Source organism: Procambarus clarkii, chromosome 18 (genome assembly GCF_040958095.1).
Source record: "Procambarus clarkii isolate CNS0578487 chromosome 18, FALCON_Pclarkii_2.0, whole genome shotgun sequence".
Taxonomy (NCBI): Eukaryota; Metazoa; Arthropoda; class Malacostraca; order Decapoda; family Cambaridae; genus Procambarus; species Procambarus clarkii.
This window is the reverse complement of record NC_091167.1, coordinates 32,233,687-32,259,377: the sequence shown is the minus strand read 5'-3', so window position 1 is coordinate 32,259,377 and position 25,691 is coordinate 32,233,687. Positions and strand designations below refer to the sequence as shown.

The 25,691-nt window shown below is 39.7% G+C and overlaps 2 protein-coding genes across 3 annotated transcripts; both read right to left on the bottom strand.

Annotated features, from left to right (window-relative positions):
* Window positions 1–550: 550 nt before the first annotated feature.
* On the bottom strand, window positions 551–6,866 carry sing (MARVEL domain-containing protein sing). 2 transcript variants are annotated; one of them, XM_045736427.2, is made up of 5 exons: window positions 6,735–6,866; window positions 3,104–3,316; window positions 2,639–2,821; window positions 1,915–2,055; window positions 551–757 (listed from the first exon to the last, which is right to left on the bottom strand). In XM_045736427.2, exons 2-5 carry the CDS (start codon window positions 3,284–3,286, stop codon window positions 677–679), a joined length of 588 nt encoding a protein of 195 aa, XP_045592383.1. In that variant the 5' UTR covers window positions 3,287–3,316; window positions 6,735–6,866; the 3' UTR covers window positions 551–676. The 2 variants fall into 2 exon arrangements, with proteins under 2 accessions (XP_045592383.1, XP_045592384.1); XM_045736428.2 differs by having other exon boundaries at window positions 3,104–3,287; window positions 6,735–6,835.
* A 1,193-nt stretch (window positions 6,867–8,059) lies between these two features.
* LOC123754390 (salivary peroxidase/catechol oxidase) lies at window positions 8,060–25,514 on the bottom strand. The gene is given in 18 exon segments (XM_045736754.2): window positions 8,060–8,358; window positions 8,472–8,640; window positions 8,744–8,884; window positions 9,998–10,092; window positions 10,938–11,104; window positions 11,743–11,896; window positions 12,279–12,449; window positions 14,502–14,627; window positions 15,423–15,540; window positions 17,193–17,350; window positions 17,720–17,807; window positions 18,991–19,123; window positions 19,405–19,483; window positions 19,485–19,579; window positions 20,790–20,917; window positions 21,254–21,386; window positions 22,893–23,187; window positions 25,358–25,514. Coding segments are annotated over 18 exon segments (2,367 nt in total). The 5' UTR covers window positions 25,373–25,514; the 3' UTR covers window positions 8,060–8,256.
* Window positions 25,515–25,691: the final 177 nt, after the last annotated feature.

Here is a 25,691-nt window from a genome sequence, read left to right as displayed (position 1 = left end):
GTACACTGGTGCAGGCCCCTCCCTTCCCCCTACTCAAGCCCAAGTCCAGACACCAATATTCTTTATCACAGCAGCCCCCTTCGGCGGTTCTGTGACAAACGTGTGTAGCAATTACATTAATGCTTTGATTGGCCACCCAGCTTTGTTGCCCGTCATCATAGCAGGCTGGAGGAGGAAGCAGAAGCTACCCTTCTGCACCGAAATAGCCCACAAGCGCTCCCTAACCACACGCAAGGGTGTGGTGCTCGTGGTTAATGGAGCTAATAAGGCAGAATTCATGTAGGGGCGCTTCATTGCTCTCGACACCTAGGTTATCTACTTTCGACTCGCGTTGGCAACGAAGCATCGCCTAGCTTCCTTGTGATAGAATTGTTTAACACCATTATACAAGGTGATGATACCCTGCTTAAATCAGTTTTAAAGCTCTCCTCAGAATGTTGCTGGTTAACAAGTATCGCACTGCTATAATTGCCATTTGTGTATAATTGTATTATATTTTGTAAAATTCAATTATAAATCCACTGCAAATGGACTGATAAAACACATTACACATTTTATAAATACACTTTATTGACTCGCTACATCTAATTGTATAAAACTACGCTTTCCGGTATAAAGTTAACTTCAAGTGCTCACATTAAGCCCATGGGGTTACTTCCTCACAGGTAAGCTGGAATTAACATGGGCGACCTGAAAACGTCCTGTAGGAGAGCCAAGCGTCGACACCATGAACCACTCCTAGCACCAGTCCCAGGATCTGCAAGACAAATGATAACTGCTCGTTTACGTTTATTAACCCTTAAATTGACGTGAACAGTCATTGACGTAAATCTACGTCAATTGATTTGACGTCAAAAGATCAATTGACGTAAATCTATGGTTTTTTACACCATAGAAATTTACGATAAAACTGTTTGGCAATTATTGCACAAAGTTATAAATCATAATTGTTACCTCAATTCAATTACTTTCTTTATTACGCACCCCCATACTACCCATCCCGTGGGCGGTGGTGTAAAGGATTACCTTATGCATAACACATTATTAACTCAAAGGAGTTTCGAAGCATGTATTACCACCGTGCTCAAAATATTTGGATAAAAAAACATTAAAAAAAATCCTTTGATCGGCACAGCAACAGCCCCACACTTCCTCTAGGGGTTGGCGTTGCATTCTCAAGGGGTTAAAGGAAGCGGTTGGGCACTGTTCTGTCCTCATCACTTACCCTGTACTTCTACTAGCTTAGCGCTTTCTCCTAATAATTACCTTACTTTTATTCACCCAAATTTGTAAACTTTTTCCACTTAAATTCCACAAAGACACGAAAATAAGGGGTTATCTAAATTAGATTAACTCATATCGCTTCCAGAATTTAATTAATTTGAAATTCTGTACATTCAAGGAGAATTTGAGAGAGAACTCAAAATTTGAAAGGTAAATAATTTTACGAGTGTGCAGTAATGTAAATAATGTGAGAATGTAAATAACTTTATATTAAATGGTAATTTTTTTTTTTTTTTTTACAAGAACACAACAGTATCACAGTGAAAGGTCCCGGGTTTGATTCCTGCTGCAGGACAAGCATGTGGGCAATGTGTCCTGTCACCCGATGCCTCTGCTCACCTAGCAGTAACTAGAGGCCAAAAATTGTCGAACTAGAAAATGGAAGTGGCTCGCGAAACTTACATACTATTTTGGGTCCACTGGTACGTTAGGATAAGGGCACTTTATTAAGACAATTTCTTGACATTCAGAAACATTAGAAGAAAACAGTAACCCACAATGAGTAACCCCTCGCGATTATTAATCATTTACACAATTTTAAATTAATACTTTACTGTTTTGCAGATGAATATTTACACAGTGCGCACAGTATGGACCTGTGATTTAAGCGAATACTCTTATAACACTCACATAAGTGGCCGTCATAGCCGGGTAGACTGTGAAGTAGGGCGTGGTAAGGTATGAGATCCACAGGAAGGTCTGGACTGACCATGACAGGTACGGTGCAGCCGTCAGATACATGAGGCAGGCCAAGGTGTTAAACACTACCTCCTGTAAGGGTTAAAATAAACTTTTAAGCCAGGTATTTAATTGGATATGGCACTCGAAGGCTAATTTTATAATACTTTTGCGAGCACTTTACTAGAAATATTTGGCACACACGGTATATCTGTTGTACAGTTAACTTTCTCTTGTTTTGATCAGTTTTCCAAGTTCAGTCCTGTGGGTAAAAGGTGGTGCTGGGTAGGATCAAGACCATAAGAGGCAGAAAGCAATCTCAAGCTGTACCATAAAGATACTACTAGAGAGGAAGTTTCGGCAAATTATCCATGAAGGCCGATGAGAATGTAATTCGGCAAACTTGTATCTCCTGGTAGTATTTTACAATGAACCAAAAAAGTAAAAAAAAAAAAAAGTTAAAAAAAAAAAAAATACGGGCTCAGCGCTTTCTTTAGATAATGAATTTCTTTTATAAACAACAAAATATTTTAAGACATTTCGATGCAATCACTTAGCCATATATGTATTGGAACATACAACATATGTTCCAACAAGGTGATGCCCAATTCGATGTATGCATTGGCATTTAATCAATAGATTCCAATTCAAACTTTAATGTGAAAGGTTAACTGACCAGCACAGACGAGCGGATGAGACTGAAGGAGTTAGCAGAGATGAGGTAGCAGAATGTTAGGAGGCTGACCACCAGAATGCAGGCAGAATTGGTGACCATGTAGAAGGTGAAGGATTCTCCTATTCTTGAGCTGTAGGGTAGCCCGTAGTTCATCACCAGAGTAAGGCTGATTGCAGACAAGACCTGTAGTATTAGTTATAACAATATCAAACTTAGGTCTGAGGAAGACTTTTCGTGTGTTCCGTAATCTCTAGAGCAATGGTTCTCAAGACTAGAGAGAGGCGCACAAACTAGCCACCGCTGGCAGAAATAATGCCAATTAGTATGACTAACTTATAACAGGCTACAAAATACATTTGCATCTAAAAGTTATTAAAATGTATGAGCATAAACCCGACATCCGTCAAGCTTTTAATGTTATTTATTATTAGTCATATATTAAATTTACAACCTTGATATTCATACCAGTTGGATTATCTTGAGCCAGCCGAACTTGGATCTGAGGAAGCCGAGATGAATACAAGTACAGCACGTACAGCAGCCACAGTTAATGCCAGCCTCGCCACCTCTGGCGAAGGCTGAGGGTTGGACGACTGTGGGCCGGCCGGCGCCAGCGCTCCATCCCACAGAAGGCCCGTGTGGCGCCATGCTGTAGTACTGTTATTGTTACTGGGATTTCTGACAAGGGGAGAAATACAAGCTAGAGCAAAGAGAAACAAAATAAGGTATGCAAATTTTTCACTATAAATATCAGCCGATACAAATCACTTTGATTTCTCCAGCGTTTTCAAAACTGAAAATTCTTCACTTTAATATAAAATAATATATACATATAGAATATTGAGGTCATACACACGGGGACCAAGCCTGGATAACTAGCACTCAAAATTTCATTCCCGGATATCTTCCAATGTGTTAACACGAGAGGAAAGCGAGCTATTTGAAAAGCATGTCACCAATGACTTAGTAGTGTAATCTTTAATCGCAAAAGCCCCACGTACTCCTCTAAGACTTATTAAACGACTTTACAGGTATTTACACAACGACGATCATGTTTGACGAATTTACTTTCGTTCTTTGACAACAGGTTTGATGCATTGCAATAGATATTATAATACACCTAGTCTTTAGCAAGGCTTTGGATACTGCTCCACACGAAGGACAAGGCAAAGTAACATGGTCAGTTTAAGATGTCCCTCCACTGCCAATTCATGGACGTCGTACAGGAAGGAGCATCAGAATAAATGAGTTACAGTTGTCCAGTCAACTGACGCGCCCCTGGGATCTATCTTGGGACCTTTACTGGTCCCATTCAGAAATTAATAGATTTTTGACAGTTAACTTACGGTAGGAAAGTTCATTTTCCCTGTGCAAAGGAGAAAAAGAAGTTACCCCTAGAGAACTAAACTTACATCTTCAAAGAAATGAACTAGACGAGAATAGCGTGCATGATTTCTTATGCTATTCAGAGTTTATTACATTTAATTCGTCAGTCATCACTAAGAAATTAAGGATGTTTACTACAGAGCCTCTGAAATTCATAAGACAAGTAGTTTTCTGCTATGCAGATACTTCAGCAGTTATATTAGTCTTGTTTATCCGAGATGAATGCCCGTTTGGCTTATAGGAGGTTTCTTAGCTAACGACTGACCTTCCCTATAATCTATCCCACAACTATTTTCCACAGGTACTATTTACTGTTGAGTAAACAGAAGCATCAAACTAATTTATGCCGAGGTCTTGTCCAAGAAACTAAAATTAGCTGCGAACCGACTTAGGCTTCAGGTACAACACCGGAGATCAGCTATCAACCGCAAGAGGGCTATTAAAGGCCATCACAATAGCTTACTGATCACGGGAGACATCTCCCGTCACGCAGGGTGCAGTCGCACCTCCACAGATCTCCAGTATCGGCGCTTTATACTGGTAATGGCTCAAAAGAGCGACCACTTACGGGCTATTCATGCCCGTACCACCTTTTGGGTGGCTTAATCTTTATCAATCAATCGCTTACTGACACGACACAGACCGAGCTATTGGGTATTTATCTAGCCACTGAATACCTTAAGCTCAATGGTGGTGGAGTTATTTTCTGTGACTCTAAAAGTGCTCTGCAGTCCTTAAATAACCCATCACAATGTATGTCGGAAGTAGCTTGTAATATTAAATGGAATGTAATTTTTGCCAATGATAATAATTCTTGTATAAAATTTGTGTGGATCCCATCCCATGTTGGAGTTGAAAAACATGACTTTGTAGATCAATTGGCCAATGAGGCTTGCAGGAAAGAAAACATTGATTATGACTTTGGACTATCTAATGCAGTTATTAGAAACATACAAATTAAAGAAATAATTCAGATTTAGAAGAACTAAGAAATGCACAGAGACCTGAAAGCTGCAGTATTAAAAGTTATGACAAGTTCTGTAATAATAGGTATTTGTATGGTCAGCACAGTATTCGGACCAGGCAATGTGATGTAGTAATTGCACGAATTCGCCTTGGCTATAGACACATCTGGCAGGTTAGTGAGGCTGAGCCACTACCAGAATATTCAGATTGTAAACTCTGTGATAAACCTTTAATGCATTCACTAGAACACTATATTGATGAATGTGAAACCGTAAAGGACTTTAGACCTCCTGGCCTATTGTACCACCAACTGTGTAACTATTTTATTGACTCAGGTGTTCTGGACGACATCCTAACAATTTACCCAAAATTTGCTTGTCCATTTTAAAGAATGAAGAACAATTTTTATTTATATTCTAAGCTGTATCACTTATGAACCCATCCCTGCCCTTGTGTGGCAGTGCACAATAGAAAGTTGTTTTCACATATCCACACATTAAAACATTGATTGTAACCATGATATACTATGTGCTTCAGCCTACAGTTTAGACCTATTGTCTTATGTATGACCCTCTGTCCTGCGTGACAGTGAATACTAGCATTAACCTCAATTTAATAAGACTATCAAAATCCTCAGACTAGGCAAAATTGTAATTAATTTTGTCAATGTTAATAATAATAATAATCGCTTACTGAAAGTTACAGCCCCGCTCCCGTGTCAGGGAAGTCCACAACGGGTTCACCATAACCCGTGCTACTTTGAAAGTGTTCCGAGTAGCAGATTGTAAAACCAACAGCTTACTGACCACCAGCAAGTATAATTTAAGTCCCCTCAACACAGTTCAGGACTAGAGCCGTTCAGTTTATCATGCTCCGCACAACCCATCCCGTGGGCGGTAGTGGACAATGTTACAAGGCTCATGGAGCTCTAGGGCAAAACCTCCAAAATTTGTTAGCTAAGCAAGTTACACGTTAAACAGAGCGACTAGCTATTAGCTTTATATCAACAATGGGTTAGATTACGACAAACTATATATACATGGAAAAGTGGAATACACCCGCGTGTATTCCTTGACATGGCTGCTGTGGAACCTTACTTCATTATTTCTCAATACTATGCCTTTGGATTCAATTGTCCGGCAATTACGTTAACCTAGAAAACCGATAAATTAATGTTATTGGTAAACAAAACTTCCCAAAGAAAGTTTTGTTGACCAGACCACACACTAGAAGGCGAAGGGACGACGACGTTTCGGTCCGTCCTGGACCATTCTCAAGTCGATTGTGAAGTTGTGTAATTGTGTAATTCCCCAAAGAAAATTATTTAAAATTTTATGGATATATCAAACCTCCATGTAGACTACAATAGCTAAACCTTTCCGAAAAGCCTAGAGAATAAAAAAAGCGCGAAAAGTATCTGCGCAGCACTGTAGGTTTGTCTTGTCTTTTAAGATACAATGGGACCGGGAACCGAGGATGTAACATCCCCGTCTATGTTCTGTCTAAACAAGTCTAGATTACGTAAGTGGCTCTTTTTACAAGAAATATTTTCATTTTACTAGCGACATTCTTCGGCCGTTTGAGTAGTGCGTGCCATCAAATCAGTACGGACAACAGCCACATCTCCGTTCTTCCAAAGGACTGCACTAACTGTCGTCCGTGGTAAGCCCGTTAATGTCCATTATCTGGCAAGCCACTGCGTTACACAGTTCACATATACCAGTGTCGAGGACAATAGACTGACCTGGGTGGGTGGCGGCGGCGGGTGCTGGGGCGGTGCGCGAGGTACTGGCAGTGACAGCCTAGGACCAGTCACTTGCCTCCTGCTGCCGCCACCAGCTATTTCGAGACTAGTCGCGCCCACCACTGTCACCACCCCCGCCCCCGCGACATCCGCTCAGAGTTAAAGATTTTGTAGGGGCAGTTAATCTTCCTTTGTCTTAAAAATTGGTTACTGGTAATATTCCAAAAGGTTATGCCACAAAATACTAAATTAACCCCCATGTTATATTGTGCAGGACTGGCGATCCAAGACTTGCTACATTTACACGCCTGATTGAACAAAGCCAATTACCATTTGGTGAAGATCACGCAACTCTGACAAGGGTTGGCCGGTCTGTAACAGTAACGCGTAATGGGCCATTTGTATATTAAGACAAACACGTTAAGTTTTCATCAAGATTTTTTCATAGATCCACTCCCGTCTGACGGGCGTGTTCAATCATGCTTCACTCCAACCCATAACCACCCCCTCAATAGCTGCTATAAATAAAGCCGACAAAACTGTCCTTCCAAAAAAATTTGTTTACCACTAACTGCTAAAATGTAAAGTAAACTTTGTCCCAAGCCAAAAGTACCGAACTTAAAACATTATTCAAGCTTAAAAGGATAAAAATATTGCCCTCTAGCTCTACAAATTAGAAAATGGACTGGCACTAGTATCAATACTTTGCACTTCTGTCCATAGCAATTATTGACACTAAATTTGACAGTGCCAGAATATTTACTCATGAACAGGCAAGCAAGTCTGAAATTTTATAACGTATCTAGCATAAATTTTTAAACTAAATACGAAATAAGTTTTCAATAACCCCCCCTCCCCACCATCAACTTTCAGAATTTAAATTTCACTTTTCTAGTTTCAAATTATTGAATCTGGTGAAATTACGACTAATCTCTTTCCTTTTGCACTAAAAACCAGGCGCCAACAAAAAATCCCAACGCGAGGTACTAGACTGAAAAGTGTGCAAGGTATTTTAGCACACGTACCCGTTGACCAACCAAGCCAAAAAGGATAATTTCAATTATGTGCATCATTACCGATTCTTACCAGCAGTAAGTCAAATTGTTAAGCATGCTTAAAAGCTTTGGGAACACTTTCCAGGCCATGTTTATTGGGACTTTGTCCAAACCTTATGCATCTACCTGTTGACAGGTTACTTCAACCCCACCATCCTGGTTTAAGCATTTTCCAGACAGTTACCTGAACAAGGTTGCTCTCCATATTTACCGAAGCATCCGTCCAGGTTTTCGTATAAATCTGCGGCTTCATACATTGAATACAGTAACGAGTTTTAAGTCATTTATTAAAGTGGTATTTACAATAAACTCTGTACAGACTGTGGTGGTTTTAAACAATATAATCACGGGCTTAAATAATTAGATAAAATCCACTAAAATTCCAGCTGGCTGGTAACTTTGAATAATTTACATTGGTTCAAGTCGGTCCTTCTCCACTACAGGTTTAGTGGGAAGCTTTCCAAGTTTCAAGTTAAGAATCCACTCCACTCTTGGCGACCATCGCAGTACCTGTTGCAATACTCGTCTGACCAGCCTCTGCAGCCATCCAGGCGAGTTTGACACCACAGCTGCAACAAGATAACACTTTCTATTGCTTCCTATACAACAATTAAAGGGCTTACAGTCAATAAAAAATGGACAACATTTGATCACTGCTTTCGGGCAACACTGCAGGATTTACCTTGCCACTGGGTTGGCACACACAGTACATGCATGGGGATACTGGTACTAGTCTGCCGGCAGGGTATAGTTTCTCCTCGAACGCGCACTCCTTCGCCTTCTGGTAAGGGTCTTCAGTCCATAGTTCTATATTTGTTCCAGGTAGACGGTGGCACGGAAGCGGGACGTTTCTGTAGATAAAATTCCTTATAATGATGGCACCATAGATAAATTTTGTAGTTTTCAGTATTTGAAGAATTGGCAAATTAGTAACTACGTGTTCGCAATACTCACATTTCGTCATAGATATCGAAGATTCTCCTTGGTACTACAGCAGCCCTGTCGTCCAAGTTGTCGCAGACTACGCGCGCCAGCGAGGACTGACGGATCGACTGCAGCTGATCGTGCGATAGTCTTGAATCAGCATTTTCGTACCTGTTCTGATATATTTAATAAAAGTACGCTGCTTACGGCCTTTTAGAACGTTACAAAATTACCTACATACTTAAAAGTACACTTTATAATGGTCCAGGACTGAAAGTTAATCGTTTCGACACTGAAGCAAAGTTTGGCCATCAACTAATCTAGGCGCTTTCAGCACAACCAGCCATTTTAAGGTGATAAATATGGGGGTACATAAACCTAGACGGGAGAAAGTTGGTTTCTTTTAAAGTTATATTTCAGAACCAACTAACTCCCCAATTTTGGCCAATACGATTCTCTAGAGCTCAAAATTTAAACATGTAACTCAAAAACCACTTGCATATTCCAGACTTTTTCAAGGGTACGTTTAACACTTTGTACCGTTTCCCCGTTCCAAAGACCTACAGTATTTTGGACCCGATAACTACAATCATTACCATGAAGACAAGTTTTATACTTCCTAGCCGTTTTAAGACACTAACGATGTTACATTCAGAACTGGTTACGCTGCAATGTTACTTTTTGACTAACTTAAGAGATAATTTGCCGAATATTAGAGTTCTGCAATGTCTGCATCCTTTAAAGAAAAGTTCTGAATTATTTGCCAAGACCAGAATTAGATATTATTGGAAAGTACCTAGATAAAATCTAGACCAATACGAAACCAGAGACTAGTAATAGCAAATTAATCCATTTTAATTCCTGGGCCTAATTTTTCCAAAATGCATCCTATATTCTCGTCTCTCCCGGGGATTGAATAAGTGATCCGGTTGTAAAGCTAGGTTTAATAATTAATGACAAATCTAGCGATTTTTTATCTCTCCTTCCCAGTGGGAATTTATTCTCTAGTAACGAAGACCTTGGGGGGGGGGGGGTGTTTGGATTAGAGAAGAAAAACAATTTTAGGGCATCTGCCAACTTTACCAACTTTAAAGTAAGCGATCACTTTTGCACCACTTCCGTGCCTGCCTCTAAATCGGATTGAGCAATGCATTAAGTTATTGACCACCACAAACTACTAGTCTTAAGAATTTGACAGCAGAGGAAAATGTCTAAAGTGATGCAAGGCGCGAATAGTACACCCTGACCACCTTTTAAACCTTCACAGAACAGTGCTGGTCTTACCAAAATCTGTCTCCACGTTTCAAGTTGAGAAACTGGTACGCAATGATGCAGGATAATGTTGGACCCAACAAGGCTCCTGGGAGAGATTCTTCTGCCTGTGAAGAAAGTTTAAGCAGGAAAAATTGTGGGCTTTTATAATGTAGTTAGCAAAATTTGATTAATATGCCGTGTGGACGAATAGTAAACTACAGATAACATTACCAATTCTTAATTTATTTAACCCTATGAAGTAAATGTTGGTTAGGTACAAAGCGGGGAATTTGTCAATATAGTGAATATTAGTGGAATTTATCCAGTTCAAACTTACGCCGACTAAACATTTTTACACATCACTAAGGAAGATTATTACCAAGTTTCACTGAAGTGAAAAAGAATCAAACTAGATTTCCGAATCTTTGTATTGGCATTTAAGAAATTCAAATTTTCGCAGTAACAAAGACATTAGATTTGAACCTTTTAACAATGAGCTTAATAAATGTGCGACTATTCTAGCTACCTTAAGAAAACCATGTATGCAAGTTCAATTACACTTTTGTGAACTTTAGGAAGTTATTAATTAAAACTTTGTGCAAATTTGTACCGGGTTTTGGTACAAAGCCTACTGCAGTGGTTACCAATCTTCATGGGGTCGGGACCCTCGCCATGGAAAAAAAAAAGAAAAAAAAAGAAAAAGACCGATGGGTACCGGAACCCAATTGTAGAGTACTAGACGATTCCCAATGGAAGTATTTTTCAGATAAAGAAGTAGCATGCCTGCCGATTTAAAAAAAAAAAAAGAAGACGAGGTCGCAGGTCGCGAATATTAGAAACACTAGTTAAAAAACATTGGGCATCAACTAGTTTGAAAGCATTCATATGCTAAGTCACATCCGGCGTGACTTCCATTATCTAGGGATTTTGTCCTCTCTGAATGACTTTCTACAACTATGAAAATTCTTACCAGCCCCCCAACAATGAGGTCTACATCCTGTATGCTAGAATATATGCTTTTCAAAACATCCAAGTTATTTCTGTGCAAGAGTGTCTTCAGGTCTTCAAAAGTAGCCATTTTATCCCTTCCACAAGCTGAAGCGTAGGCGTGGTATGGCGCTATCCCGTGATCACGACCTGCAGGGGAAAAAATTACTAGCCAAATATATTTTTTGTAGTCTCACCGAGTTAGTAAATGTTGAAAGTTTAGGCAGCAGCTTTGAACATTAGCGTATGACAACTTTTGCTTTGGTGTAAGTTAACAGGGTAAGGCGAGGGGCAACTTTACGAGAACCAAGTCTCTTAATAATGTACATTTGAGAAAAAAAATTAGGCTTCATTAACCACCGTGCTGCGCAGAGCCCCTCGAGGCGCTCTGAGAGTTTCTATTTTAATTAGGCTACATTTTAAATATTTATCACCGTTTTGAAATTAAAATGAATTAATTTGGAAACAAACATTAACTTTCCCTGAACATTTATAAAAATAAAAGCGTCTTTTACAATTTCATTATGATTTTTTGCCGAAACCAGGTGCACAGAGCAGTGGTTAAGTTACTTTTGTACTCTGAGATTGAGGTGCTAAATTGTTAGGTTAACGAGAAGTCTCCCACCACTTTGAATTAAATATAGCATGAGAAGTTAATAAACTTTGTTAGTGTGAAAGTCATTTACAATATTGTAAAGTAAACTATTCCATATTTGCCATTCTAAACACTGATCAAAAATAAATTTGCAATTATAATTAATAAATCAAAACTGCAAGTGAAAACTTGCCTCTTGCAATGTTCAAAGCCAGGAGATCCTGGCCAGAGCTGGGAACACCCACACGCTCGAAGAGTCTATTGGTGACCGAGTCTACGATGGCCATGTCCACACCGTTCACTCTTGTACCAATCAGCCCTCTCAACAGCTCTTCAAATTTACCTTCCTATACAATTAAAAAACATTTGTTCCACATTTCACTAAATTTAAGAAATAATGTAAAGGGAAGCTTTCAACTAAACTTAAAAGGGCATTAACCAGATTGCCATGATATTTCTAATCTAGAAGGGTGAATGCGCAACATCTGCCTATTCATGTGTAGTAATCTATAGAGAATCAAAACTTTCATGTAGGTGCAGACTTGCGTTGCATGCATGATAAATACTTTAATCAAACTTTTGTAAAAGGCGGGGGGGGGGGGGCGGGGGGGGAATAGAGACGCAACAGCGATTGACCACAAGTAAGGTGGTTTCCACATGACCCACACAATCCAAGTTACCACAATACCAAAGAAACTCAAGACCGTCTTACTCTTTACACCAACCTACCCCAAGCACCGCCGAGGGGTTCTGGAAGGTCTGTACCAGGGGTATGGAGCCCACGGGACCGTAACGACCGTCCAGAAGCATCACATCGTCTGGGATCATTGTGTGACCCATCCTGAAGGCTGCCGTCGCAAACTCGTTCATTACGCCAGGATTAACCTTGACATCATAATCCTAAAAACAACAAAATGGATGAAGTTAATGACATTCACCAGCATATTGTCCAAATTGCTGTGTCAGCCGGTATACATTTGAAGGAACCAAAACACTTTATCCGCTATGTTGCCGTTTACATTACAAGGAAATTAATCTAACTGCTAAAACTTTAATTTATTTAATTAAGCAATTTGGAAAAAATAATATTTATAATTTATACTTTAGCTTTCAGACATTTCGGAAGAGAAAGTTCTGTATAGTCGACTTTAAGATAGTACAAAAGTGAAGCAACTTTAGTCTTTCACACAGACAATTAAGGGCCCATGGTACCAGGATATAAGAAATTGTTGTAGGGTATTCATAATTTATTATCCTGATACATGTGAAAGGTGCTGCACCTAGGCCAAGTTTCAGCATCTCAGCCTAAATAGAGACGGAGAAAAAAAAAAAAATTGAATTTTTCAACCATGTTCAATTGATTTCACAGCCCACAATTGTGAACCAAAATCATTTCTACGACACGCAGGTATGACCTTACTATATAATAAAGATTTGCACGTCACATTATCCCAGATGTATTTAGTGCAATAACACAGATTTATAAAAGTTTCCCAAAAACGTATGCAACAAAATGAAGTGTATCATTATTTATAAAATCAATAAATCTACGTAGATAAGAATAATGACATCCGTTTATAGAGGCGTAAACTCTACATATAATGTGCAAGTTTCATGTAAATTGAATAATAAATAAAGGCTGCGAGACCGGATCTAGTTGTAAAAGTTGGAGTTGCGTAGCGCACGCGACAAGTTACTCTACTGGCGGTCACCCGTGACAATGCGTGATTTACGCATTGCGGCCAGCTAGTACCTTCTATGGAGAGCTCGCATGCATCTGGCTTTCAATGCTTGTCTCTTGTTCATTTGGCAAGTCATATTGCAATACAAATAATAATAGCAGGAGTTCTAGGAGATATTGTGAGCGCGCGTCAGCGATAGAACCACTCCCCACGAAAGACGTACAGTCACTGATGGGCTGAGCCACGTACCACCCTCTCTCTCTCACACGATACTGTTGCCAATGAGTGAGTTTATATTCATTTTATGCATAACATGTTATTTTCAACGCTATTACGAAAAATAAGACTTCTACAACGTAAGATACAATACCCCGCGGCACACTCACGCCGCGAGGACCAGATTCACGAAAGTTGCAGCGGGAAATTTGACTAATTACGTTATTTTTCAATATATCATTAAACGGTTTGGACCACAGTGTTGCCAGAACGTTGTAGTATTTTTCGTAAATATTCCATTTTTCTTCGGATTTTCGGTTACCATGGCCCCTTAAAAAACATTAAAGTCAGACCCGTAGGTAATTCAAGAGGGGGGGGGGGGGGAACAGGCCTGGGAAAGATTGACTGTTCTGCGTCAGAGAAAATACTTTTCTAAATAGTCAGGATGTCAAAGGTGGGGGATATCAGACCAAGGACAGTTACTGAAGGAACACTGCTATCATTTTTGCTCTTAAATCAAGAGCAAGGAAGAAGCATGAAGGAGGCCCTTGAGGGACTTTTACAATACGATGCGAGGCTATATTGAACTACAAAACGACGTTCAGTATTTTAGTAACTTTCTCTGGTTATGTCCAAAGTTACTAAGCATTCACAATTTAAAACTTATAGTATATTTTTTAATCAATGAAGTTACGTTTGCTGCCATTTTACAAATTCAGATACATTATATAGCTCCCACTATATAGGGCAAGGTTGGCAACTCACCAAGTATGATTCATAACTTCTCGCCTCCGGGCTTAGATTTTAGATTAACATAGGTTAAGAAATGTTATATCTGAAGTTTGTAGTCTAACTTTAAACAAAACTACAGCTTTATTAGGAACGTAATTAACATTTATACCGAGTGGTAATGCCAACCCGAAGCAGTTAATTTAAACACTTCAGCATTAGCACTAGTATACATTCGAGTCCTACCGCAGCTTTAGTGATTAAGTTTACATACATTTGTCCAGTCATTAGAAAAAAATACTTCCGTGTTAAAGACTTTCCATACCTGGTAGTATCCACTGCTTCTTGGCGGGAGTTTATATTCTTCCATTCTCCGTCTTCCAATAAGCACGGGAAGAAATTCTTTGTAAACAATGTTTTGAAATTGTGCGATGTTTATTCTTCGCGCTTCCTAGAGATTTGTAAAAAAGTAAACATTAGGACAAAATATGCAGAAGGCCTTTTGGCTTGTCAAAGGCAAGTTTTTTATAACAAGGCAAACTACGCCAGACATGTCTTAAGATTTAACCAATCAAACGATCCACTCAATTTTTTTCCTTGCAAAATAAACTTCTACACCAGTATTTACCTAGAATCTATGGACCTAAACTTTTATAAACATTGCCATTTTAAGAGTTGGATTATGCGTTTGTGTGTAACTAAACCCTTTCCCGGTCATGTCCTTCCATCCGTTTAGAGGAGGTTCCCAATACAATATTTTCTAGAATCCAGAATTTAAATTAAACTTTACAAAAGGTACAAAACTTAGTTTTATCTGTACACATTCAAACTAATTTACATCAATTCCATAGTGTGCTCAAAACTGAATTTTATAGTGCAGAGCGCGCTTAAAGACAGGGTTAAACCTGACTACTTCGTGTCTAATAACTACCCATGACCTGGGGAACTAGCATCTTTTTTAGCTTTGTTTATGTCTTACACTTTCTTACTCTGGATCATTATTAATTATTATCGATCTTATTCACGTTTAACACAATCCCATTATTAGCGTCACTTCAGCATTAAATCCTACATTTGTCCGTTTTAAACCGCAGCTACCAATCCTCCGGAGATTTTAAAAGCATGTATCTAAATATTTACTACCACCACCACCACCACCTTAGAAAATTGCGATTTAAATATTACCTTTAAGCTGTACGTGGCGGTAAGGATACAAATTTGGAAGCAAACTGAACAGACACTGTACCTGATAAAGCCTCTCATCATCCCAGTGACTATTGATCCTGTTTAGTCTTGTGGCGAGTCTGTTGTGTTCACGGAGGAAGAGGGAGTGGATCACTAGCAGCAACAGGTGTTCATTGCTCCTGTGAACATTGAACAATAGTTCAACAGGCAAGACAACTAGGCAATGCATTTTTAACAATGTTCATACAACTATTCGTCCCTCTTTCTGTAATCTAGTAGCTTGTTTAACATGTAGTCCAATTAACGGGACATTATCTATTGATCGCTTATCGTTTTAAACTCATATTGCAAGATTAACAAAGGAAGGTTGCGCAGCATCCGTATTTACTGTTCTAGCCCTCAGCCGTGGGCTTAAGGGAGTTTAGAATGGCAGCACTATTACAAAATTTTGAGGCAATATTCACTACGTGCAAAGCAAGCAGGAGGCAGATTAAAAAGTCAAATAACGGCCGAAACGGTAATAACCATGGAGGTAGGACAGGACAATGCCTATGGACTTTATAAAAAGAAACTTGTGGACCTTCCAAATACGAGGGATGAGAGTCCCTACAGTAAGGAGACTTAGGACAAACTACACGTCATCAAACATGCGTTCATAAAAAACGCCAAGGACACTCCCCAGGCTGCGCACACTGTTCGTTGTAAATATTAATGCCACTAAGAGCCATACTGTGGCACAGTGAAAGGCAGCATCTAGCAACGTGAAGTAAACTGAAGGACAGACTTATCAGGAAAGAGCAGCTTTGGTGGTGAAAATGTTAATGGACAAGATCAAGGTAAAATTCTGATGTAGTCGAGGAGCTGTCTCGTCAAGGCTATTAACTTAAAGAGGAGATGAGAAAACTAGGAGGAAAGTGCACGAGTTAAGCGTCTACTCGCCCGAATTCAAGTAATAAGATTGTAAAGGTCAAACTGGCTCTAAAAGACTGAATTTAGAACTTCGTCCTAGAGAAGTATCTGCAATTTTAGTGAAATACGGGGTCCGTCAAGTCTGAAAGTTGCTCAAAATCAATAACGCAGGAAAGGGTAGAGGGAAAAGTAGATCTGACTATACCATTTATTCATAAATAAATGGCAGGGGAACGCATGTTAAATTTAAAAGGGTGTAACAAATGTAGCAGTCCCGATTACGAGAGCAGTAAAGGTAGCAGCAACTGGAAAACTAAGACTTATTAACAGAACGCAAAAGTCACAGGTAGAGTACCAAACCTACTCTGGCTTTAGAATTTTATTTTTTGAAGTGGCGAAAAAAAAAAAAATCCAAATGATTAATGAGACTCCTAAAATCCAAGAACCAGTACAGAAATTGTCATCATTAACGGTATAACTTAAGGGATTTATATATATATATTTTTTTTTTTGTGGGGAAGGGGGGCCCCGATTCCTTCGAGAACTATGGTGGGTGTAATCCGTTTCCTTCCGCTATCAGGTGTTTAGTAAGAGCTATACATCGACTGTACCAGTTACAGCCCCGCCCCTGTAACACAAGTCCACTATGGGCCCACCATAGCCTGTGCTACTTTGCACTTTTGTTTTAGAGTAGCCGAATCTAAAAACTGACTGTACCCCGAGACCCCACAGACAATTCAAGGAGTTACATGACCAAAGATCACATTCACTCCAAACATCTACCATATACGGGTTATTCATGCCCGTGCCACCTCTTTGTGGCTTTATCTACAGCAGCAGCAGCAACGTGACTGTACTGGACAACCTAACCTATGCCAGTCTGGAGAAGTCCTACTGACCGCTCCTGCGGCTGGTCACTCGCCTGTCATCCCCGCCAAGGAAACACTTTCCCTGCGGCATCCGGCAGTCTTCAAACATTTCTGCTGGAGCTAAAGGTAGGAGGCCCCTCGGAGTCTCTCTCAGGCGTCCTGCAGAGTTCAACCTCAACTGCTCCTGCCGGCAGGCGGTGCTCCCATACACCTGCGGCACCAGCCAGTACTTTAGTGTGCTACAGCCATGATCTTTAACCCAGCAAAGTTTCAAGTTTCTTTAAGAATAGTATATCAAATTTATTCCCACGTCTGAACGGCCAAAAGTGTTCTGAAGTTAATTGTGAAACCATCTATGATTTAGACTTGTGCAGATTATAAGCGTGTTAACCATTGCATTTATTGCCAGTTTAAAGCTAGAACCTTAATATCAAGGCTACAATGTGTAGGCTCCATCAATTTGATATTTACAAGATTTAATTTTATGAGCCAAATTTAAAAATTTTAATTTTTCCTCTACTAATCCGTTCGGTTGAAGGCTCTCACCCCACCACCGCCCACCTGCCAAGTTCAGCCTTACCGAAGACAAGTCCAAGAAAGCCGTGTTGAAGTTCAGCTGCTGAAGTGTAAACCTTCCAGTGCCGTCCGGCTGCCAGACTCCAGCACTCCTGGAAACAAAGAGGGAATAAAAGAAGAAACTTTCATACAGCTCAAAAGGGACGAGACCAAATTAAAATTATTAGTTTAGATTTTAGTGTAACAAAGGTTGGCAGTCTTAAAAGCAGCCGAACATGTCTGAATTCAGTACCGGGATACTTTACTTTCAGAGTACCGAGCCAGGTCTAGGCCCCCTTGTGTGGGGGCGCCTTAAAGCACCTGTTTACCAAAGTCTTCTCTTCCTCACACTAGAGTACCTACACAAACTAGATGGAACGCAAAACGCTCACCCAAGAGCTTTGTACCGTTAGAAGTCTAAAATTAGCAATCTTAGCCTCAATTTGGTCCATTTTTACTTCACTAGGTAAATTTTTTTTTTTTTTATTTTTTTTTTTTTTTTAGGTACGCCGCCTTTTCTTCAACTACAAAATTAGAAAACTGCTACAATATACATTTTACGCGGTCCATTACTACATCTTTCCGTGGACATGTTAATTAGTTCCGTGTACTATGTCTACCTGCTGTATTTTCTGGGATTATGTCAATTGTTTGTAGGGGCCGCCAATGCTAGCCATTTCATACCTAGCTATTTTAAAATCATTAACCTTTCAGCCATAATATTTTAAAGTATTAAGTACAAACGTTGCCATTAAGTATTAATTTGTTGCACAAATATTTTAAACTATTAAAGTTGAATATGTTTAACAAGGGAAGACCCTATGATAGTACACTGTCAAAGTAAAAAAATGCAATTTTAAAATATTACGGCATTTTTAATTAATCACTAATAATTACGTCACTGCAATCGAAGGGCTGTCAAGCCTGCTAAAGACAAATTTGAGCTTTATGCAAGATGCAATAGTCTAGCAAGACCGAAAGGTCTGAGTGGCTAAACCTTCAAGTTTAGCATTTGACTAGCAAAATATTGGGCGTCGCCGAACAATCACACATTACTTCACATTATTGTAAGGAAATGTGAGCAAACACTAAAATTTGAATTACCGTACAAGACTATTTACCAAGTGTTTGAGAATCTCGTTTGAAGGGATTTTAAAGTGATTGACAAAATAGGGGGCTGGGGGTGTTACCATTTCTGCTACGTAAATGGAACAGGAGGAGGAGGACCGTAACATTAGTGCTATTCGCCGGCAACAACTTTACAAAACCCCAAATCCTTAGCCATGTGGGTTTAACCTGATAAATTGAAGGCATCTTCGTTTGCCAGTACGGTCGAACGTGGTCAGGAAGGCATCGTCAGGCGGCAGTGTGATGGGAGCACAGGCAGGGAACCTCCACGAGCTGCAATCTCCACAATCTGCTCCATTAACTACCAATATAAAAGCGATTATTAACTTTTAAAGAAAAAAAAAGGGGGGGGGGGGTTGTAGCCCGTCTGCAAGACTTCATTGTAACTCTGAATTGGTAAAAGTTTTAAAAACTACGGTAACATTTAATTACAAGTTAAAATATAATTTAAGAACTTAACATTCCTGGTTATCAAATTAATTTACGCTGTATTAAATTTTTCCTCCATTATCAAACTGTCGTGAAACTTTCATATCATTCATTAGCCTCCGTCCCCTTATAAAAGGTATCCGAAACACTTGCCTGGAACCCTGTGATTAACCACGAGATCGTGGTCAATTAACTGTCCTATCTGCATGAGGAGCACCGGGTGGGAGTGCGATCCTCTTCCTCGGGGCGTTCCTCAACCCGAGGGTCACCATACGAGGGCTGGGCAGTAGACCTCCGCTCACACTGCGGGTGCGCATGTAGGCAACATCTGCGTGCAAGAACGACACTTTCTGAAGTAAGCAGCCTCGCAGGGCATGTGGGGGAGGTTAGAAAGGCGTTCTGTGTTCAGTTATTGATGGCCTTTTAGCCAAGTGTACAACTTGGCAGGCAGACAAGCAAATAGTCAAGGCCATAGTAAAGCTTTCCATGGATGGGTTATCGGCCGTTTCCCTTTTTCAAGTGAAAAAAGTGTCACGGCAAACTTTTGCATTCTCAAATTTATTACACAAACTTCAGTTATTGAAACTTTCGTAAGTGTTTTAGAATTCCTAACCTAAAAAAAAAAAATAAGGCAATCACTTTAAACTTAAAGATTTAGTCTTTAAAATACTATAAGAACTAGTATTAAACATGTTTTAAACTGCACTGAAAATTAAGGCATCAATTTTTTCCGTGTCCTAGAACAACTATGGCATCGATGTCAACATTTCATGACCTGGTTCCATGTTCTGGGGTTCAGCGGTATTCAGCGAGATTAGTACCTCTAAGTCTTCCTGGCTAGTACCAGTATACCAATGTGGAAGGAGAATGGTACATCATTACGTCATGTGTACCATTATAACTTCATGGTCCGGTAATGCAAAGCAAGCTTTTTTTGTAATTTTTTTAATAATTTTTATATATTTTTTTTAATAGTACTGTTATAGAATTTTATATTTTTTTTTATCATTTTACTTTTAGTTTCCATATTTTTTTTGCGTTAACTTTACAGTTCCCGAACCACTGTTTGGCGACAGTTTTCCTGGTATCCACATCCTGGGGGTTAAAAGGGCAGGCGATCTGCATCTCCCGCGAAGCAGAGATCTCGGGTAGTTATCAGTAGTCAACATGCAAGAACCTTATACGGTCAAACAAGGTTCCTCAGTCTTTGACATTCTATAACCAGCAGTAGAACCGACAAGGAATGTGATCAAGAGTTATCTGCCATCATTTAATAAACGTGCGACTTTTAAATAAAAGTTTTGTTTACTTCTGTACATGCCAAAAACTTGGCATCGTGTCAAATATTTAAAATGTTTTCCCTTATCAGGAGAGAGAAGGGGAGCTACCAAATTTGTAAAAATGTTTATATATTAGCCAACAGAAAATATAGCTCCAATTAAGTGTCATCCTAGCAAACTTCTATCAATTTTTCACACCCAAACTGTACATCACCTTCTGAAGTATGGAAAAACCCCAACCCCGCGCTGGCTGCTTACCATACACAGGGGGAAGGATCCGGGGCATAGGCTGCCGTGAACTGCCAAACTCTGGTGTGAGGAGATTGTTGCAGTAGCCTGTGATGGAGCGATAGCCGTAGCTGCGACTACACGACGACTCTACTCTCCTATAGAAATTTATTATTTAAACAATTTGTTTTCATGGAAATGAAATTTGGAAAATTTCAAAAAGTTTAATGCATGTTAAAAAGCCATCACCTTCATATAATCTGGTTCAAATTAAAATTTATAAGCGTTTCAGGCTATTGTACGGACCTAGATTTATTTCTCAACCCAGTCAAGCAACAGTAGGCCCCCAATCTTGAGATTGGGCACTTCTCGCTACATATAATCTACATCTTAAATTATTATTAATTTTATGTATTGGTACATTTATCTAGTAAGCACTCAAAGTCGAACTTTAATAATCTTGTACAACACCAAGCTGAAGTCAACCAGCTTACCTGCATTGGTTGGGTTCTGCAATAAAGTGGCTAGGAGTCGTGTAAGGAGCCGTGCTTGGTTCTCTACCTTCGGGGTCCGCCCAGTACGGCGACACCTCCGAGTCTTGCAAGGAAGCAGGGTGACGAGACTTTTCTAAGACACGTACGATACATTAGTTTAAAGGTAGTAATTTTCGAGCCCTAAAATCCCCACTGTACACGAAGGAAACTTAAGATCGGGGCCGGTCGGCCGAGCGGACAGCACGCTAGACTTGTGAGCCTGTGGTCCTGGGTTCGATCCCAGGCGCAGAGTTTTTCACCCTATGCTCCAGTTACCTAGCAGTAAAATAGGTACCTGGGTGTTAGTCAGCTGTCACGGGCTGCTTCCTGGGGGTGGAGGCCTGGTCGAGAACCGGGCCGCGGGGACATTAAGAGCCCCGAAATCATCAAGATAACAAGAACATATAGAAGTGATCTTTTTATGAATGTTAAATTGAATTTTTTTTCCCATGGTATAATACTTACCAGATGGAAAGTGCAACTGTGGTCAGGGGGCTAGATTCACGAAGCAGTTACGCAAGCACTTATGAACCTGTCCATCTCTAATCTTTGGTGGCTTTGTTTACAATTATTAACAACCCGCCCTCTAGTCGAGGACATCCAGCCGTCGACCCCACAGACGCATTCATAAACTTACACGCTGTTCAGTCAAAACTGGAATTTTCAATATATAAATTAGTATATTTGCATATATAGGCTTACGTTAGGTGTTTAGACTGTTGGCGATTATTTGTAGTACGTGGGTGAAGCATTTGTAGTACGTGGGTGAAGCATTTGTAGTACGTGGGTGAAGCATTTGTAGTACGTGGGTGAAGCATTTATAGCGCTGTGGCTCTTAAAATTCAGTGAAGCACTTGGTGTGGAACTGTTCGAACGAAATTGCGAGTTTTGTGTAAACGGTTTCATTCATAAACGGGGTTTGGCGGGTTCATGGAATCACTTGGGTCTGTTTGGAGGACGGGCTAATTATTAAACAGTTTATGAGCTCCGAAGCACCAGGATGCCGTTTATAACAGTTGATTGGGACGTTTTCATGCTTAAAAACTTTAATAAATGTAACTGAAGCCGTCAAAGATTGACGAATGATGTACACGTTCGTTAGTACTTAACTAACCACTTCGTGAATCTGGCCCCAGATGTCTAGACCACATTGATCCGGGGTTGGTACACTACGGTCATAATGCAGATTGTCCAGAGAGGCCGAGACAGGACAAAACATGCTCCATCATTGGGTGGCACTCGCGCCGCCACAATTTAACTACCTACCTTTTTAATACAAGAATACAATACATCATCCCCTGTTTAGGAGACTTCACTCTTAAGGTTCCCAATGTCAAGAAACTGTCTCCTTATCCTAACCTACCAGAGGACCCAAAACAGAAAACGGGACAGCATGTCAACTTCGCCAGCCACCACCATTTTCTAGCAAGAAATTTTTTAGCCTTGGGTAGAGTACTAGTCAAAATGTAACTTGACTATTAGGAGGACGGGTCGAGGGTTAAGTATGTAATCCGGAAGTAGTCTACACTTGCATAAACAGATTTGGGGAGTAAACTAAAAATTATACACCAACATTACTTTCAATCTCTGAATTGCGTACCCAGGGCGGCTAGAGATGGGCTGGAGGCTACTGGGCGAAGTACTGGTAGAGCAGTAGGAGTGTTGGGGCTATAGTACGGCCCCTCTTCAGATGACAAGAGGTAACCCCGGGGTTGAACAACGCCGCCAGAGATCTGCCTGGTGTTCCTCCGCAAGCCGTCAGTAGGTCCGACTTCGTTAACTTCTTCAATTTCGTGTTCGACTAACTTTGGTTCTTCGGGATGTATGGTGGCTGTAACTAGCTTCCTTCTGAGGATTGGAGGGACGCCCCCACACCCCGCGACCAAGGCCAATACCTGCACAAATGATTGCAATTAAAAACTTTCACTACTTGAGCAATCTAATCTGTAGAGTAAATCTTATTGCCAGAGCACCTTAAATATCGATCGCGTTGTAAAAGAAAATGTTGGTGGAAATTAATTACCAACATTCAGTACCTTTACTATAAAACAAATTTGAAAGATTCAATCTCAACTATTGTAGCTTAAATATTTAGTGTTCAATTAAGGCTTTTTTGCTCTAAAGTTATGCACAAGGTTACTAACCGAAGTCTAGAACTACTTTGCAATAATGCCCTGGCCATCATATTGCGTCTCACGTTGTAGAAAGTTAAATGCAATCTTCCACATTCAGAGATGCTGTACTAGCATTTTAGAAATTTGCTAAATTGTCGTTGGCCCAAGGGTCATCCAAGGCAGCATTTTGACGCGTGCTCCATTCCGTCAGTTCACACTTTCAACATTTTAAAAGCAGACGTCCAACATACAAACTACACCAAACGTCTATTGAAGTTTCACAGTATTTTTTGCTGAAAGCTAGGTCCCATAGCTTCATTAACTTAAAAAAAATTAGCATAAAAAAAGGCCACTCTTACTATACAATACAGAAAGAAAGCGATTTATGTTCAAAGTTGTTATACTGACGAACTCTACAAGTTATTCAAGGCTGGAAAGAATAAGACTACGCCCTGACAATGTGTTATACCATTCTATACCAGCTGATCAGGGCTACTGCAAAAGAAGCTCTGCTTAGACAACAAATGCCTTCACGAAATATTTTCTTTTCCCAGAATTTATTAGGAAAGTCTGCCCAATACAGTTAAACGACATTAAATTTTATTTTCTGTGCAAGCAACTGCTCAATAAAAGTTATGCAACTTTTCTACGGGGAAAAAAAAAAGTCATATCCAGGCACACGTCTTTGTCCCATTTCAGGAAACATTCCAGCGAGTATATTTACAGTAAGAAACACTACAGAAGTGACTAGTTTAACATTTAAAACTTCAGAGCTTATAGCAAAATCTTAAGGATTTAAGAACATTTAGTGAAGGCCTGCGTGTAACTACTCTGAGACAACCTAAACCTTACAGCCCCGACATATAGGCATATTAGCGCAAGCTTCACAAAGGGGGGGAATAAGGTTTTCCCTCAAGGAGGGGCCACCAGTCAACTATAGCATCCCACTTTAACTATGTTTAACACTTCTCTAACCCTGTCCATGGAGGACAGAAGAAAATGTATATATGCTGGTTAGCATTGTAAATGTGTGGCCACGTCTGTGGTAGAAAATAAGAAAAAACAGAGCGATGACTTGCATCTGCAGAATTATTCAGGTTAGAGTCAGGCATAATTTTAGATCTGCCGTCCTTACCAAATGACGGCACTTTTCCCCAGGAGGAGACTACCATAATTTTCCTAGGAAGAACATCGACAGCGATAAATGCTATGCACAGCTCGGGTACAAAGTTATTTACATAAATTGGCAAGTGAGGGAAATAAATAGGTCCTGCAATTAAAATAATGCGGTATTTAGGCCAAATTACTCTATTTCGTGGACTAACGGCAATCCAAAACAGTTACACCTTAAAAATAAAAAAATTAAAGTGCTTCATGCAAGCGTTTAAATGCACTTTAAATTTTGTTTAGATTTACTATTCTTTAAAATTTTATAGTTTTAACCTCTAGTTTGTATAAATCAGATTATGTTTCCGAACGTTCGTGCTAAACTAGTTACAATAATATAGCATTAAATAGATCTGTAAGTTAAGCATTGCTTTAATTGGGACTAGTCAACACCCTCTGAATTTCCAAAGTATATAAAAATACAAGAGCAATGTTATAAGTTAGCTCAAGTGAAATTTTTCCGCATGAACTCCATTTTACGAACATTCAACAACACTTATATGAACAATGTATTGTTACTTTAATTATTAAACCAACGTCATTTAGAAGTAATTACGTAAAAGGCACTTCTCGGCAATGTACAGTTAATTAGGCACTTTATTCAGTTACATGTTATCCACTAGTGAAAGTTAAGGATATAAAATATTAACATTAATTTATTTTAACATTATGAAAAGTTTTCCGATAAGGTTTTAATTTTGAAAATACTATCAAGCAACCATTACGTTTGTTTTAAGTCGTCTTAAATATGTTTTAAACTCACACGAACTCGCCAATTACTTACCATCACCAACAACATAACGTTAAACTCGTCAACAAACCGATTACAAACACAACTTAGGTCAGTTAATATCCTTCTCGAGTACTGTTTAGTGAGCAACTGCAGCTACCTGCAGCAGCAGGCATCTAAAACGGTGACGCAACCCCAAACCTTAGCGTGAACCGAAACTGCTCCATTCAACTATATGAATCAAAAGATAGTAAAATAAAGAAATGAAAGTACAAATAAATGGTATCACTAAGTGCCGTCTCTGCCACATCAACCCGTCCAGTGGTTCACTCAACAGATGGCAGCACTCCTCATCACCTCGCTTCTCAAGCTCCCGTTTTCTTTGCGA

Coding starts and splice junctions, on each gene's coding strand:
- sing (XM_045736427.2), bottom strand. CDS start 3,286: ATGGCGCCACACGGGCCTTCTGTGGGATGGAGCGCTGGCGCCGGCCGG. Junction 2,822..3,103: donor GGCTCAAGATAATCCAACTG/GTATGAATATCA, acceptor CTAATACTACAG/GTCTTGTCTGCAATCAGCCT. Junction 2,056..2,638: donor TCATCCGCTCGTCTGTGCTG/GTCAGTTAACCT, acceptor TAACCCTTACAG/GAGGTAGTGTTTAACACCTT.